Here is a 17,107-nt window from a genome sequence, read left to right as displayed (position 1 = left end):
GTTATTTTGGGAAGGTAAGGCTGTTACATATAAGTTTGTTCTCGGAGCTCGACAGCAGAACTTTTTTCTTGTGCTTGTCTGGTTACTATTCTGTGATTGGTAGAAATAGGAAGTGGACGTGGTTAAAGCAGAAAAGCAGAAATCCTAGCATCCGCTCCGTGAGCTCCCACATGCTAATATTTTACAGTGTGATGCTATTCAAAAAATAATAAGAGAAGCGCCTCCCGTCGTCCGTCTCCCGCATCTCCCACAATGCTTAGCGTTTGTGACTCATGCTGCAGTGGGAGGGGCCTATGAGGAAATCCCTAGAAGTTGAGTTGGACGCTTGAGTTTCTCGTGAAGTATAAATTACTCGACCAAAACACACTTTTTTCTTGCTCTCGCGGCAGAAGCAATAACAATATTCTCAAGTTTAACTCTTTGAAAGTGTATTTGGGTGGATTTTGTTCCTTCAAACTGTTTCATAGGTTTTGTAGTCAAAGTGTAGCAACGCAAGAAAATTTCAAAAGGTCAAAAACATAATGAGGCCAAATTACACAGTAGAAAAGTGCTGACGGCACGGAAAGGGGGGAAATAGTGTAGAACAGCCTCCTTTCTTTTTGAGAGCTACTGGCAGGTTGATTCTGGTTCCTGTGGAGCACTTTATTCCAGTTGCTGGTGTTTTGTCCCGTTCTGTCATCTCACTCCTTTATCTGAATATAAATATAAATATATATATATTTTGCTCTCTTTCTGCCTGCCTGCTGCACTCCCCTCCTTCATCACTCCGGTGGCGCTCGCTCAGTTGCACCTCCCAGACTCCGTTTCAGTATCTCTGTTTCTATCTCTGTCTTTCTTGTGGAGTTTCCAGGGAGACGGTTGGCATCCGTGAACAATCACCAGACTGTAGTGAGAGGGCTTTAGCACCACACACACACAATCACACACACACACATATATATACACACACTCGTGCACAGGGCCTGGTCTTGGCCCTGTCCTGCTGCTAGTGCATTCCTTACCCTGCACCGCATTAGCAGCGCTGGCTAGCGAATAATTCCTCGCTGTTAAAATATCAGCTGATCTGTAATGCCCATCCCGGGGATTTTAGTCGCTGTGAGACAAACTACTGTTCGCGCTCACTGCGAGACTGGACCTTCGCCAACTGTTGCTAGTGTTGCCGCACTTGAAACAGCCTTATAAGCACATCGGGGGCTTCGGTTCTGCAGCATTAGCTTGCAAAAGCTCAGGGAAGGCTAACAGGTATAGCATCCCATCAAGTGGCCGAACACGGAGGAGGAGGAGGAGGAGGAGGAGGAGGAGGAGGAGTCAGTGTTCTCATCTGGTTTAAAAGATATAGTAGACTCCCCAGTATGAATAAACTGGAGAAGATTTGTCTGTTTATTTAGAGAAAAAATGGAGATATCCAACAAATCTATATAATCCATGTAAAAAATCTTTCCTTTGACGTCTGTCCTTCCTAGGTAGTATGAAATAAAATTTGGACATGGCAGCTGTGTATGAAGTCTCATGTTTAGGTCTTCCTCTTTGAGCTCCTTCCTCTTTTCCTCTATCACCCCCTCCCCGTCTTCTTCACACTTCTTCACTGTCTCTTGTTTTTCCCCTCCGTCACCTATTCCCTCCCTCAGAGCTCTCCCAATTCCTGCAGAGACATGCTGCGTCATGGAAACAACCAACCGTGTCTGCCTCTGTGTGTGCGTGTGTGTGTGTGTGCGTGCGTGTGTGTGTGTGTGTGTGTGTGTAGGATAGTTGGTGTTAAAGGCACCCTAACAGCACCTCCTGCTGTCCTGCTTGGCAGATCATTATAGGCAGGGACCATTTACAAGGTGGTGGAGAAAGGACGAGAGAGCAAGAACAATCCTCTCATTTATCGGTATATTTCATAATATGTTTGTATACGAGCTCTGTGGGTTGTTACGAGGTGAGCGGAGAATATGACAGCCTTCCAGCGTTCCTGTTCAGAGGTTAATTGCTGTTCCCGGGTAAATGAGAACACTAAATTGGGTTATTTTTTGCATTCGCTGGATGATTCACCTTCTCACAAAGCCCTCCAAAGGCTAGGCTGGGATTTCTCTGGACTATTTTTATGACACTTGGCAATAACGTCTGCATTTCCTTTGACCCGTGGAGAAAAGCTGAGCTCCATTATGAATCAGTGTTGTGTGTGTTGTAGTGGACGGGTGCTGGTTGTGAACATCAGCTGCCTATAAAGATGGATGCACCCTTCCTGACGGGCTACACTGAGCAGATCCTGACTCCGCCCCTTTACAGCTAATAAAAAAAATGGACAGCTAGCAACCTGGCAACCCTGTTTTAAGGTAGTTAGCTTTAAGGGACAAGGTGTCCTCTTCAAAAAATGCTATAAAAATTGTACATATTAATATGTTTTATGCTTTTTATGTTATTTTTTTACTTATTATTTGTTTAGTTTTTTGCAGAAATCCTGTATTCAACTTCAGTCTTAATCATAAATACCAAATCTGTGGTGGCATCAGAAATCTGTCTTAAAATACACACATAATTTTGAAAATTTTCAGTATTCTCAATGAAAAGTGTATTTTTTCTTTACTACAGGTTTGGATATATCACTGACTAGCAACAACATTGATTTCTATTTAGTAGAGTAATAAGGGATTTGTGTTTGAAATATCAAAATGAGTTAAAAAATACATACCTTTGCCAAATATCGGCGCAAAAACTATAACTATATAGAAAAATATGTGTAAAAAATAAAACATTTCCACCCGGGGCCACACAAAAACATGGTGAAATGTAGCAGTAAATTAAAAAAAAATATGGATTATCAAATCAAATTAAGGACAATTGGGATCGACATTGATCCATACAAACTATCAAATGACAAGTGGACCACAAACATTAACATGTGGCCAGAAATCAGTGCTGCTGATATTTATATGGACTTGATTTCAACACCTCACCATCTTTACTTATTCTAAAGTATGAGCTTTTGGTACTTTATACAACACAGCTCCAATGACCTTGTACTAGAGGAACCGCTTATTTGGAAAAGTGGATTAGCCTCAGTTTTAGTTAGTTTCAGGTCATTTCTGTTATGATAAATGTAGCTAAATAAAAGATGCTAACGCTAAGAGCTTTACTGAGAAGTAACGTTAGCCACACAGTACGAAACTTAAGGTATGACTTCATCAAAAAAAAAAATAAATAAATAATAATCTAATTTGTTGGACAGTCATGATTTAAACTAATGCTGCTAATCTCGATGCTCAACTGTCACTTTTTACCACTCAGTGGCCGTAACCATGGAGACTCCCACTTGCTGTGATGTCACAGAATGGAATAGAATAGAATAAGCAAGCATTTGTACAAGTGGACAAGTGATCAAAAGAGGAGTAAATATATACTATAGGAACTGAGTAGCTCCATCACACACTGTAGTTTGTGATGGTTGCAATTTGGCTGTTACGATCGTGCCTGTGAAACGCTTGTTTTTAATGAGCCTAACACCGACTACTTACTGTGTTGCGAGTGTTAAATTGAAGCTACCGCGTTCCTGACCTCCTGTGGTATGTCGGTATCAGTCACAGAATCATCACATCGTTAAATAGCATCACAGAGCTGGACACATGCGTGGAAGCGCAGACTGCGCCAGAGCAGAGCAGGCGAACTTCAAACAATAACCGTAAATTCAGACGCAGCTTCGCCCGTCACTTCACGCCGAGCAGCTGCAGCTGCCGCGACCATCGGCCGTACGCTGTGTTGGAGATTGGCCTTTTTAAAATGAGTTACGGCCACTTAATGCATCGTGTGTCACATCACGTCTCCTGTGTGTCATAACTAGACCGTAACGACACATCAACTGCGAGGTTGGGTAAACGTATTTGAGGATCCAAGATCATTTTTAATGTTTTGCTGCTCAAACATTTTTGTTCCAGTACACAAACTATTGTTTCTGATTGGGAAAATAAAACTGCATTTGTATATTTAGACCAGAGAAATGGCAGTGATTGTTCTTTGTCTACACACTGATCTCGCAGTAATCCTCCTAATTATGGGTGAATTTTTTCACAAGCGTGTCGCAGCAAGGTAAAACTACGTGAGCTGCGTTTTTAGGACAACAAACCAGTCAATCAATCTGGAACAAAACATCATTATTGAGATATTTGTGTCACTTCATTTGCCATTCTTTCTTTTGTGAAATTCTGATTTTCCCACATGGCACGGGCTACGCAGCGCTGAACATTCAGCAATTAAAATTGAACAATTTCACAGTTTCTGGTTAGATAAAGTAGCCACAAGCCTGACTTTAACTCAGGAACTTTAGGATTGAAACATGGCAGCGTCTTGTTCTCCCCGAGTCCCACCCACCGTCTCCTCTACATCGTGTGTGTGTGTGTGTGTGTGTGTGTGTGTGTGTGTGTGTGTGTGTGTGTGTGTGTGTGTGTGTGTGTGTGTGTGTGTGTGTGTGTGTGTGTGTGTGTGTGTGTGTGTGTGTTTCAGAGTAAGAAAGACTAAAATGCCACAGACAAGACACACGGTGCTTTGGCAGCACTTCCCACGGCCCACAATGATAGAAAAAGGAGCCATGAAAATCTCCTAATTATGCAGACACACATGCAAACACTTAAGAGCAGGGAGCATTGTCTGCAGCCTCCCACATAACGCACACACACACACACACACACACACACACATATATGAACTCTGCACACGGTCCTGTACCAGAGAGGAGAGAGAGCACTGCCGCTGTAAAGCAGGTCGATGTCTTTGTTTCTGAGGAAGCGCCGGACGCCGCATGTTTAGGTTTAGCGTTCTGTAAATGTCTTTACTGTGTTGTGCTGATTTTCTCCGTGTTTCCATTTACAATGAGTTTAAAATACGACACATAACATTTAATTATGCGAGAGATCAGCTCGGAGATGTTGCATCAGACTTTTGATTACATTCATTTGGAAATGTTGGTATAATTAACATAAGACCCAAGTATCCACAATGCAGAATCCGTTTAAAATGTCTCGTTCCTGCGGTTCATAGTGACGACTCGAAACCGACGGCTTTACTTTTCGTACATTCAGACGAAGTATTTTAGAGTCGTCTAAGTTGAGTAGCTCGGGTTTAACGTTCAGAGACGGTGGATGAGTATAATGAGGCTGTTTATCTCTTTATCTAAGGCAGTTCGTGACCTGCATTGACGTTTGGCCCAGAAAGTTTAACCCTTTAACACCTAAACATCATAAAAAATGTAGTATTTCAATTACCGTAACTCACGGAAAGACAAAATTCAAGTTGTGCTTTCTGGGTGAAAAAAAGCTGCCATTACGGTAATGAGTTGTTTGCAGTTAGTTGTACCCTTGAGATGTCACAAAAGTCTTCCAGACAAAAGCACAACTTCCCAGTGTTCAGCCACACTTTCAATATTGTTGACAGTGCAGACTACTGTCAGTTACGGTAATTCAAAAAACACAAGCCTCAACGGATCATCAGCGATGCGTTCGGTTTTAAAGGGTTAAAAGTTCCTTTGTGCGCTTGCTTTATCTCTTCCTTTTACTTCCAACTCCACAGACACTAGGTGAAACCCTTTGTGTGCGGTATTTTTTTTCTGTTGACGAGAAATGTGCAGCACCTCACCAGTCTGTTCTGTTTTTCTTCTCTGCCTTTTCCTCTCATTCCTTCCAACCCGCCCCCATTTCTCTTGCACTTTTTCTGCCTGTGCTCACCCTCTTCCTCCAACCCTCTGTCATCCGTTTCTTTCCCTTCCCTCAGGTTTGTCAAAGTCCTTCCCGTTGGACAACTCTTTGTTCGACAGCTGGCTCGCCCAGTCGGTTCAGATCACCGCTGACGACATGCTGAGCCAGTGGGCTCTGGGCGCCCAGCATCGGGACAAGAGCGGCAGCCTGCTCTCCGACCAGGTAGGGCTTCAGCTGCAGGAGGCCCAGAACATGCAATTAAAAGTTTATTGCTCTAAGCGAAGGTGTGAATCCGCCCGAGGACATACTGAAATCCTCAGACCGCATCCAGAGGTCCCCCGGGGCACATTTAAGGGGCCACCTACTAAAATGCATCGTTCACCTTTGCTCAACAATTAACATTTTGTTATATTCCATTCATATTCCACAATTTTAAGGCTGAAATGTCTGCAACACGTCAAATTAACGAGGGGTTTAGCAGACGTTTGTTGCTTCTGGGTGTTGGTAGGAATGTTTGGATCCATGTTAGCTAGGGATGTAACGATACTATGGCTCAGCAACAGTATTAACTTGCAGACAAATCATAATTTAAAAAGTTTCCTTTAATTATTTTTCAGACAGAAATCACATCTCTGAGGTAGGATGTAACTTCAAAACACAAATTATGTAATGAATGAGAGGGAATTGCGATTCATTTTTCATCTTAGCTGATTTGAATCTTTACAAATTTTAAAAGCTTTGGAGATGCTAACTTGAATCCAAACATTCCCAGAAACAACACACTTCTGCTGAACCCCAGTTTTCATCGCTTGACCTGTTTCAGCTTTCAAATTCTGAAATAGATGTAAATTGTTGAGGGAAAAATCAATTGTGCATTTACCCAGAGGACGTGATTTTAGCAGTTGTCCCAGAGAAAAGGCGAATACAAACAAGTGATGCATTGTTTTCTTATTTTCCGTCCAAATAAAAAAAGGATTTATTCTGTATCCCATTGACAGCCATCCAAAATTTCAGTTTTGATGGAGGGAACAGTTTTCTTGACTTGTTGGTTTTCATTGTGGTTGATAATAAAAACCCCATCAAATTTTCCTTTTTTTTCCAACAAACAGTTAAGCCTCCATTCCCGAAACTCTGTTCACAGTTTGGATCAAAACATTTAGATCAGTTCTTTGCATCAATATAAGCAAACCCATCTTTGTACCTCATGTTATTGTGGATTGGTCGGTTGATAGAGAGAGAGCAGAGCTAATTAATCCACTCCAAACTCAGTTGACTGTAGATGTGCTAAAGAACAAAAACAAAACAAAACACAAAAAAAAAAATGAAGATAAAACATGAAACCTGATGTTCTGCGAAAGGACAACTGAAAAAATAAGCAGATTTTTTAAAAGGATGTTAGTAATCACTGTTTAGAACAGCTTAAGTGCTCCAAGATCAGTTTTTTTTTTGTTGTTCAACAACAAAACATGACATCAGTTGCTTCCATCCTCCATTGGTGAGCGGTTGGAAACGTGGGTGGTTGGTTGTGGGTGGGGAGGTTTTGTTCCAAATTATTACAGGCAAGTGCGTGGAGCAGTAACCTCAGCAACAGAAAAATGCACTGTTGTATAGAACAACTCATGATGTATTGTATTTTGTGTACAAAAAAAAGATTCTTTTGCTGCTTCCTCTAGAGATGGGTATTGGCAAGGACTTCACGATACAATACGTATCACGATACTTTAATCACGATACGATACATTATTGCGATATTATGATATTCCAATATTCTACATAGTTCAGTGATTGTACAGAAAAAGTTGGTGGTGGCGGTGCTGACGTTGTTCACAGCCCAAAACATGTATTTTTCTTTTTCTTTTAAAATCAATACTAAGATCGTTACTGTATCGTGATGTATCGCCATATTGATATCCCTCCTTCTCTTCCTCTCGTCCAGCTCCTGCAGGGCGAGGAGAGTCTGCTCAACCTTATGATGGAGAACTCAATGCAGTCTACCTGGAAAACCCCCCAGCTGGGCCGCAAACCCCGGGGGAGCAACAAGCCCCGTGCCCGTGGTCAACCCGCCGCTCCCGCCCCGCCTCAGATGCTCTCGTCTTCGGCGGCTGCGTCTGCCGCCAGCAGCCCTTCCACCGCCAAGAGCCTCTGGGCCGGCGTGGCAGAGGAAAAGTCTAGCCACGTGGGCCGGAAGGCGGAGAGGTCTCGGGGCTCCTCCAAGACCCTCCACCACCACCTCCATCACCATCACCAGACCAGAAGCTCTGACCTCCACAGGGACCCTCCGCCGCAGCCGCCCATCTCCAAAATGGATTCCTGTCACATCTCGGAGGACCGGGGCCGATGGGACGGCATCCACACGGGGAACGGTTTCGAGTCGGAGGCCGGATCGGGGTTCACGGCAAGCTCATCTCCGGCCACCAGCCCCGGGGTGACGATGCCGGAGACTGGGGCGTTCCTTCGCGGCGGAGCCCCGCGGCTCCGCCTGCCCCGACAGGGCAAATCAAGAGGGAGGGGAGGGGTTGTCGCGGGCCTGGAGTCTATGGACGTGCCGCTCAGAGGGAAGGACACATCCCTGCTGGATGCTGCTGAGACTGACGGGTACTTCTCTGACGGCGAGCAGAGCGATTCGGACACACGCGCCGGCGGACGCAAACTCCGCCTGCCGCAGCTGCATTCTGGGAACGAGGACCTGCTGAGAAGGAGCGTGCTGGCATCCTAAGGAAGCCTCGAGACTCGAACAGACAAACACACACAGTTATCCAAGCAGAGCCCCACTAATGGCTAATTGTTTCTCCATCTGTGCCCGGTATTCAGTCTACAACACACGGCTGGACGGCTTTGCTCAGCCACATCCCTGCCACATCTATCCGTGGAAAATCTCTTCAGCTCTTGACCTGCTTCGTTTTTTTTTTTTTTTTGTTTCGTTTGTTTGTTTCTTTTTGGGCGAGGGGGGGCATTTGAATGTAGCTGTTTGCCTCTCATAGTACAGTAAAGCTTCTCCACTGGACCGCAGTCTGCACCACAAGATTCAAACCATTCAACAAATAGGAAAAAAAAAAAAAACCTTACCTTTTAGTCTTTTTTTTGTTTTGTATATTTCAGATTCATTTCGTCGCTGGGCGTTGAAGTACCCAGTCCTGGCCTCATGTCTCTGGTACCTGCTGCCAGACGTGGGAACAAACACTTTGGGGCATTATTATTATTATTATTATGATTATTCTAAATCAAGCTGGTTTCAGGGTATGCTTCGTTCTCGGTCTTCACACGGCCTGAAATGCATCCAGTGAGTCCTTGTTTTCTTGAATGCGTTCAGTGGAAAAAACAATTTCACACCAGAGTTGATCTGAATATGTACAGATGGTGACATGGGACAACATGTATTCAGCCTTGAAAAGCACAACTAGCTAGTCATAAGAGCTGTAATGTAAGCACTCCTGTGTGTGTGCGTGTGTGTGTATAACAGATGCTCATTCAGAGTTGGGGTCAGTTTTCTTCCTGTTGTCTCGGAGCGTAAGACTTCGGCTTTTCCAGTCGCTGAGCAGCAGACGGGTCGACCCCAACCCTGGTGCTCATTCAGATTGTCACACAGAAACACAAACACGTGCACACAGACACACAAAACTACCATAAACGAATACTCACATCACAGCGAAATATTTGGCCCGACTTTCGTCGGCTGCAAATTCTTCTTAAATCTGGGTTTGCTTGTCTTTTTTTTTTTTTTTTTTTTTTTTTTTTAATTTTCTTCACAAATCTTTGGAGAAAAAAATCACCGTAGAAACTCTGTGCCTTCTGTCGCTTGCCCCGTGGCCCCGCCCTCCCCCTTAAACCAAACTTCTCAATCAACCAAACAATCAAACGAGTAGGTCAATCAGAGTCGTCGCTCAATCGGATTTGTAACAATCAAACCAAAAGGAAATCCCGTTGCGCCGGGTTACCGGAGCGTGGCCGGCTTCGGGCTCCTCGTCACCTTAACAATTGTGTAGTGCCTGAACCGAGGATGTAAATGCAGCCGTCTGTCAACAAAGCATCTGCAGCAGTTAGCAAAAACTGTTCCGCGCCCCCCCACAACCCCGTCCCACTTTTCTACATCGCAGCAGTCCAGAGCCATCAGTGCACAGAGCGTGGCCAGGTTAGCCCCATGTCCGAGACCCCTACAACACACCTAAGAAATGCTCACAGTCAAAAGTTTTGTCAACTAATCGACTTTCTCTTAATCCGCATCCCCAAAGGAAAACCTGTTTCATGAGCATCCTGCAGTTGATGCACATCACTGGACAATTTCTAGATGATTAAGTCGTCAGACATCAGTTATTTTTTGTTGCAGCGTGCGCGGCACCAGGTGCTTCGGGCGCAACAAGAAAGAAAATCAGTCTCACTTCAGATCGTCCCCGCGTGCTCACCTATGCAGTTGAGGATTTTCGGCGTAGCCATATTCAGGAGCACCTTTTTTTTTTTTTTCTGACGTGGCCAAGCTCTCTCTCTGACGATGGCTCTGCTGCTGCGCGAAACATGAACGATAATCGGCTTCAGAGGCCCGCGCTCTTCAGTTCTTGGATTGAGTTTAAATTTGTGTTGTTTTTTTGTTTTTTTTGTTTTGTTTTTTTCCACAAAATGACTTTGTTCTCTCGGAGAGTTGTATTTTGTACTTAAAGCGGTTCGTGGTATTCTCAGGGGTTTAAAAAAAAAAAAAAAAAAAAAAAACTTTTGAAAAAGAAGAGGTTAAAAAGCTATGGGGGAAAAAAGCAAGCGAGAAGCAGATACGCGTATATATACATACATATTTTATATCATATATATATATATACAAATATATATATATAAAGTAATGTGTGTGTATGTCTAGACTCCTTATTTGGCAAGCTTCACTGTTTGAACTCCAACTACTACTGAGCATGCTCTTTCTCTCAGTATATATGACCATCAGCCCTGGGTTCGATAATCTCAACAATCATTTTTTTTTATAGTTGAGTTGGGGTATGTCCGATGATATTGCCTGTCCTGCCACTTAGCCTCCGCCTGTTTGAACCCAAGCTGAGAAATGAAGCGTCGCAGTGAGTCGTAATCTTAAGGGCTGCATGACCCAGGCCTGATGAACACACATTTAAACAGAGGTGCAGGTCCTTTCTACTGTCTCTGTTTTTTGTTGTTTTGTTTTGTTTTTTTTTTTATTAGTTTTTCCTCTATGGACACCTTCGAACTGGTCTTCTGGAGTGACCACGCCAAAGAAGAGATCTGTGCATCAAGGCAGCATATTTACACCTTATCGACACAAACACAAACATACGTTTGTCTCTGGATCGTTAGATAAAGGTGTCCGGCCGGCGACTCTCGGCTTAGTCCCGTTTCTTTTTCTCAGCCCAGTTTGACACCGGTTGATGCGTGAACTCCTCTTAACACAGGTGGGAACCTTAAATCCTTCCGCCGCCGCCGCCGCCGCTGCCTGGATTCTCCCAGCATTCACGGGGGTTGTTCACGTAGGAAACGCAGACTCACATATTAACCCCCTTCAGAAACAAAAGCCAAATGCAGCTGAACTGAACACACAACATACAGCGCTCTCTTTCTATCTGTTTCTTTCTCAAACACTGATACAAACACCAGAGCTGGTATAACAGGGTTATAATGTACAAGATGATTCGATTTTTTTTTTGTTTTGTTTTTTTTATATATATATATATATATATGTAAACCTGGTCCTGAACGCATCAGGAAGCAGGAAACGCCCCTTAACAGCAAGAGAGTATTACCACAGGTGACAGCTCTGTCTCCTTCAGGTGTAGCCACCGTAGAAGACTCGCACTGTCGCGTGGAGGCGTGCCAAGTATTGTCTCACGTTCAGTACGACAGCCTGGAGGATCTTGGACTTCTGCGTTGGCTGTATCGCAGGCCGACGCTCATGACAACACACACACACACACAGCAACAGCAACAACAACAACAACAACAACAACAACAACAATAACAGCAACTTGCGCTCTGAAGGCGAGGACGCGGCCCACGCCGTCCTCCGCCCCCTGGTGGTTGTCACCGTTCACGTGTCGCGTAAGACGGAAAAGTGTAATCTTGGTTTCAATATTCAATGTTCAGAGTAGCCTGACGTCGTAGACAGTGGTATTAGACGAGGCCTCACATGTACGGCCTTAACATGTAGTAGCTAATGCTAAGGCTGCACGGGGCCCCACCGGGGAAAACGGGCCGTAAAGCGTCCTCCACGGGGAGCGGTGAAAGTGAGGTTTTTAATTGTAATCGCAGTTTTCCTCAAATCTGTGCAGCCTTAGCAAACATAAACTGGTTATTATTCTATATTTACAGTGTGGCTACAATGCCCTCTCCTTCCGCTTCGTAGATACTGTAGACTGGAGTCTTTTGCAGGTTCTTTTATTTTATTTTTTTTTTATCAATATCCACTAGAATACAACTTCAAAGCATCGCTGTCCTCTGTGTGGTACGTTGGTGTGGGTGTTGGCTCACAGCCCCACGTGTGCTCTGATGATCTTTGACTTTTGCAACACGGTCAGACACGCAAACGTCCGCGCGGTGCGAGACCCGGACGAGAGCTGCGTCTTTATCCCAAGCTAAGAAAATTAGCCGCGAGTCAACAGAAGAGGTGCCGGAGGTCGCGTCGCTCTAGAGTGCGACAGCTGAGGCTGTTGCACGTGGGAGAGCGACGCTACCTCCCCTGGGTGTTTGGCACGAGGTGCCGCGCCGCAGAAATAAGCTGACAGCAGGGCATCAGGTGCATTGATTGCAGGTGAGAAAAACACCTACGGAAGTTGGTTAAAGAGCAGAAGCGATTCCCGCGGGCAGTCGCCCTCTTTACCGCGCTGACTCTGTTGGAAAAGTCACTGGAAGACATCACGGCACCAGCAGGGCTGCGTTCCTCAAAGACCCCCTCAGTTTGCGCAAAGATCGGATTTTTATTAGCGGGGAAGCTCTGTCGTTCAAGTTCAGGCTTTAGATTTCTAAATTTCTGACGCTGAGGTGGTTTTCGGGGAACGGGAGGGGCGTCAGGATGCTGGTCATGCGATGTCCTCGTTCCTCTGTGGTTGCTCCCTCATCCGGTTTGAGGCCGTCGTTGGGTCGGTGAAGCCAGGATTGGTTGGAAATGAACGTTTTTGCCGCACCGATTCCCACGGGGCCTGAGTTAAAGCAAAGGTCGGTGGATTTACTGACATGGAGAAGGAATGCACTGGGTTTAGATTTCTCGAAAACATTTTCCAGATTTAAAGTCTGAACCAAATGGATCCCAGTGACTGCTCATTAGTGCTTCCTGTTTCTGGAACCGTTGTCTAATCCTTGCTTCACTGTCCCCACGGCCGCCGCACAAACCCACCAACCCACCTACCCGACCACCACTGGAGCTTATACACACTTACAATAATGTATAATACTGTTCAACTACTTCTACTACTACTACTACTACTACTACTACTAGAAACATTTTCATTTTCCGTGTGTCGAAAAAGCCTTTGCAAGCTGCTTTTTTTTTTTCTTTCGTAACGCTTAGCTGGCCCCAGTGGCTCGTATCGATCTAGAAAGCTGACTCATTATCTGCTTCCACTGGTTTTTGTTTTATTTTTTGGGTTTTTTTTTTTTTTTTTTTACTGGCGCTTTGCTCCGTTCTCCGTTGCAGCAAAGTTATGGCTTCAAGGTCTCAGCATCCTCAACCCAGACACGCTTCGCAGATCGGAGATTCAGTCAAATTTAAAGAGCTGCTGTGGCGGCGGAGGAGGAGGAGGAGGAGGAGGGAACGGTTGTCGAGTCGAATCCGAACCCGGCGTGAGTCGAAGAATCAGAAAGCTTTCTGATGATTTTGTAAATAGTTTTGGTCTTGGTTTCAAATGCAAATACGCATCCGTTCCAGCTTTTCCTTTTCAACAAGTCTGCAAATTCTGCAGCTAATTCTCATTTTCTATTAAGGATTAATATGTTAATCACATCTCTTCTTTAGCATTGTTTCCTGTTTTACCAGTTCTCCTTTGGGATCAGATTCCTCGTCAGTTTCTTTCAACGATGAAAGTTTGTGATAACTTCGGATGGCGTCTGTGCCTTCGTAAAAGCCCCAAGAAATGTTGTTGTTTTTTTTTGTTTTTTCAGAGCAGACGCATTTAGAGTTTCATTTTGAAAAGTTGCCCGGTAGCTTCGTCCTCTGCCTTTTTTTTCGTGCACCGTTGATCTTTTGGCTCCTCCTTCAATCCAACATCTCCGCTGTTTCTGGCTCTTGAATTCATTTCAACCCAAACGATGAGATTAATTCTGCAGCATCCACAGCAGCTCCAAAAAAAAAAAAAAAAAATAGACTAAATCTCCCACCTGCACAAACTGCGCACCTTACTCTGCATCCACCATCTTCCTCCTCCTCCTCCTCTTCCTCCTAACACACCAGCAAAGCACCCTTTCCTGCTCCATCCTCAATCCCTAAAAACACTCCTCCTGCCCACACCTCCTCCTCCTCCTCCTCCTCCTCCTCCTCCCTGTCCCGTGATCAGCCTCCTTGGCCGGCACGTGGGTTTTTAGGGGTCACCTTTTGAGGCGTAGGACGATTAAAAAAACAAAACAAGAGAACGCAAAAGGACGTGTGTAGCTTTAAGGACAAATAATGACAGACACGTGTGAGGAGAAAAAAAAAAACCCACTCTGGACTGAAGAGAGAGAAGCAGAGAGGAGGGAGGGAGGGAAGGAAGGAAGAGGAGAGATGTTTAGAAAGAAGGAGACGTTTACTGAACTGGAGCCAGCGGAAGACAGAAAGAGTACAACTTGTTCTTTTCCCCTGCGTTCTGTTTGCAGCCTGTCCACACAGTCGAGTTAACAAGCGGCTGATATAAACAACACCAGGCGCCACCTCCCCCTTCTCCTCCTTCTCCTCCTTCTCCTCCTTTCTCTTTCTTTCTCTCTGTCCAAATATTTTCTGCACAAAGTGTAACAATCGAATCGGTAGAGGCAGAAATGGCTCAGATTTGCATTAAACGGCCTGAAAGTGGAATATTTTAACCTTCTTTGTGGCTTTTTTTTTCGTTCATACAAAAGCACCATCGACAAACACATTCTTAAAGATAATCAATCATATTGCCCAAAAAATAGAAAATAAAAAATGTCATATTGACCATTAAGAGCAAAGTGAAGAAGCATTTCTCAGGATTTAAGAAAGATATATATATATATATATATATAATATTTAACACCAGCTTCTCAGCCAGGTAAAGTATTTTAGTACTTAAAATTATCGATTAAAACATGCAGGTTGTTTGCCAGTAATTCAATCCACTTTTTAATTTTTTTCCTTCCCCACAATATGAAAAACACATTCAGCCTCCGTTTACATCTGGTCTCAGCGTTCTGCTCCCGAGAGGCTGCTGCGTGGTACGGGACGTTGTCGCAGACAAACTGAGGTGTAAACCTTTCCCAACGCTCTGCGAAGAACTATTTAGTCTCTGATAATTACAGCTCCACCGGGTAGCATTTAGTTTAAATCACTTTAAATATGAAAGGAAACACAATCTGGATTCATGCTGCAGGTTGGAATCAGGCCCTCCCCACCTGAAGAGCCTCTGTCCCCTTCTTATTTCACCTGTCATCCATTTCCCCTCCGTTGTCCTTTACCTCGCCTACGCTCACGTGCGTTTGTCTTCGTCCTCTGAGGAGGTGATTATGTCTTTATCGGAGCTTTTATATGTGCAGGGACGCAACAGGCGTTTTGATTCACCTGTGTTTGGGTCCCTTTGTGCTGCGTGCACACGAGATTGAAGCCATGTTTGTATTTTCCGCCAGTGTCCTTCTATTAACCTCTCCTCCTCCTTCTCCTCCTCCTTCTCTTAAGATGTGCCCAAACCAGAAAGTTTAGAAAAAGTCGTCGCGATTAGATGCTAAATCGTCGCAAAACTGTGCAAAACTCAGCTTTGTGCACGTGGAAAGTGGAATTCTTCCTCATGCTGTGGCTTTGTGAATCTTACATGTAAAGCACACAGAGGAGGGAGGAGGGAAATTAGACTAAATCCGTTTCTTGTGACCATCCTAATGACATGTGGAACGTCGATTACAGATGCTATCCGCACAGTAGCAGCTAAATTGGGCCTCGCAGCCCAAATCTGGTCACCAGTAGGACAGGTGAACCTCTGTGTTTCCCCTCCGTGGCTTTATGATAATTTTTGTTTTAGTTTCTCCTCCTCTTCTCTCCTCTCCTCCTCTCCTCTCTCTGTCTTCTCTTCCGTGCAGACCAAGCAGTTTCTGACTCTCATTAATCACAGAGAAAATAAATAAATAAATCAAAAGAATCCTCGCTTCCCGCTCCTGACCCGCGTCTGACGAAGTTCTCTCCCTCAGGTTTAAAACGCGTTGCAAAATAAGAAGTCAGCAGTTTTAATGTGCGGAAATATTTTAAAGCACTTCTCAGTATATCCATTTTCTTTTTGTGTGTGCGTGTGTGTGTGTGTGTGATAATAGGTTAATTTAAGCACTCAGTCTGTCCCTGTTTGTTAAGCGAAGCTGTTTCTCTCCCTTCTCTCTGCTCTCTCCTGACATTTAACAAAACAAAAAAAAAACACAACAAAAAAAAAAAACACGATCGGGTATCATTCTGCATCTTATTGGTTGTATTTAAACTCTCATTTGAATGCCAATCAAGCATCATCTACTCAACACAGAGCTGGACGCAGGCTTTTCCTCCTACTACTGTCTTATTTGTCCTTAGAGAGGTGTTAAGATCTCTGCTGTCCTGCCCAGTTTCTCCTCCACTCTGCATCAGTTCTTCAATACAATAATATGAATGTTGCAGGAGTTTATCCTTCTGTATTCTTTGTTTCAAAGAATGTTGTGCCATTTGTTAATAGCAAAGAGAACTATTGAACATATATGAAAAAGAAGAGCTATTTTAAATTATTTTTTGGCTTTTTTTGCTATATTTATTTTCTTGTATTAGAATCTTCTTTGTAGGAGGGAAAAAAATCAAAAAATGTATTTTTCATTAGTGCGAAAAACCTATTTTCTTCCTTTTTGTACAATTTCGATGTTAAAGCGAGACTTTGAAAAGCAATATGATGACGATGACGACGACGATGATGATGATGATGACGATGTTTCCTGTGACTGTATCTGCATGCTGTTTGTGTTGCCTTAATGATGGCTGCATCCCACTCTACCAAACCACCCCCCTTCCCCCACCCCTTCACCCTACGACCTCCCCACCCCATCCCGACTAGTCTGAACCTTCCTCCGCTCCCTAAACTTCATCTGATGGAGTCCCGGTCCCATTTGATCCAGTCCAGACCAATCCAGTCCAGTCCAGTCCAGTGCAGTCAATAAAGCAGTGCTTTCTGTGTACACAACGCTCTCTGTGTCTCTCTGTACAACACACAAACTGTAGCTCGGTGAGATCTCTAAGTGTGTAACGCTGATTCTCCTTTTAACATGTAGCGTGTTCATAAATATATTTTTAATGGCAGACA

General features: G+C 44.1%; 1 protein-coding gene across 1 annotated transcript in view; it reads left to right on the top strand.

Annotated features, from left to right (window-relative positions):
• Window positions 1-16,984, top strand: part of jade2 (jade family PHD finger 2) — a 191,524-nt gene extending 174,540 nt beyond the window's left edge. The window contains exons 13-14 of the mRNA XM_047606951.1: window positions 5,743-5,888; window positions 7,603-16,984. Of these exons, the coding sequence (XP_047462907.1) occupies window positions 5,743-5,888; window positions 7,603-8,382 (926 nt within the window). The 3' untranslated portion in view covers window positions 8,383-16,984. The remainder of the gene's footprint in view (window positions 1-5,742; window positions 5,889-7,602) is intronic.
• The last annotated feature ends 123 nt before the right edge of the window (window positions 16,985-17,107 follow it).

This window comes from Mugil cephalus, chromosome 15 (genome assembly GCF_022458985.1).
Source record: "Mugil cephalus isolate CIBA_MC_2020 chromosome 15, CIBA_Mcephalus_1.1, whole genome shotgun sequence".
Classification (NCBI taxonomy): domain Eukaryota; kingdom Metazoa; phylum Chordata; class Actinopteri; order Mugiliformes; family Mugilidae; genus Mugil; species Mugil cephalus.
Note: the sequence above shows the minus strand (reverse complement) of the source record. Positions and strands in the feature narration are given on the sequence as shown.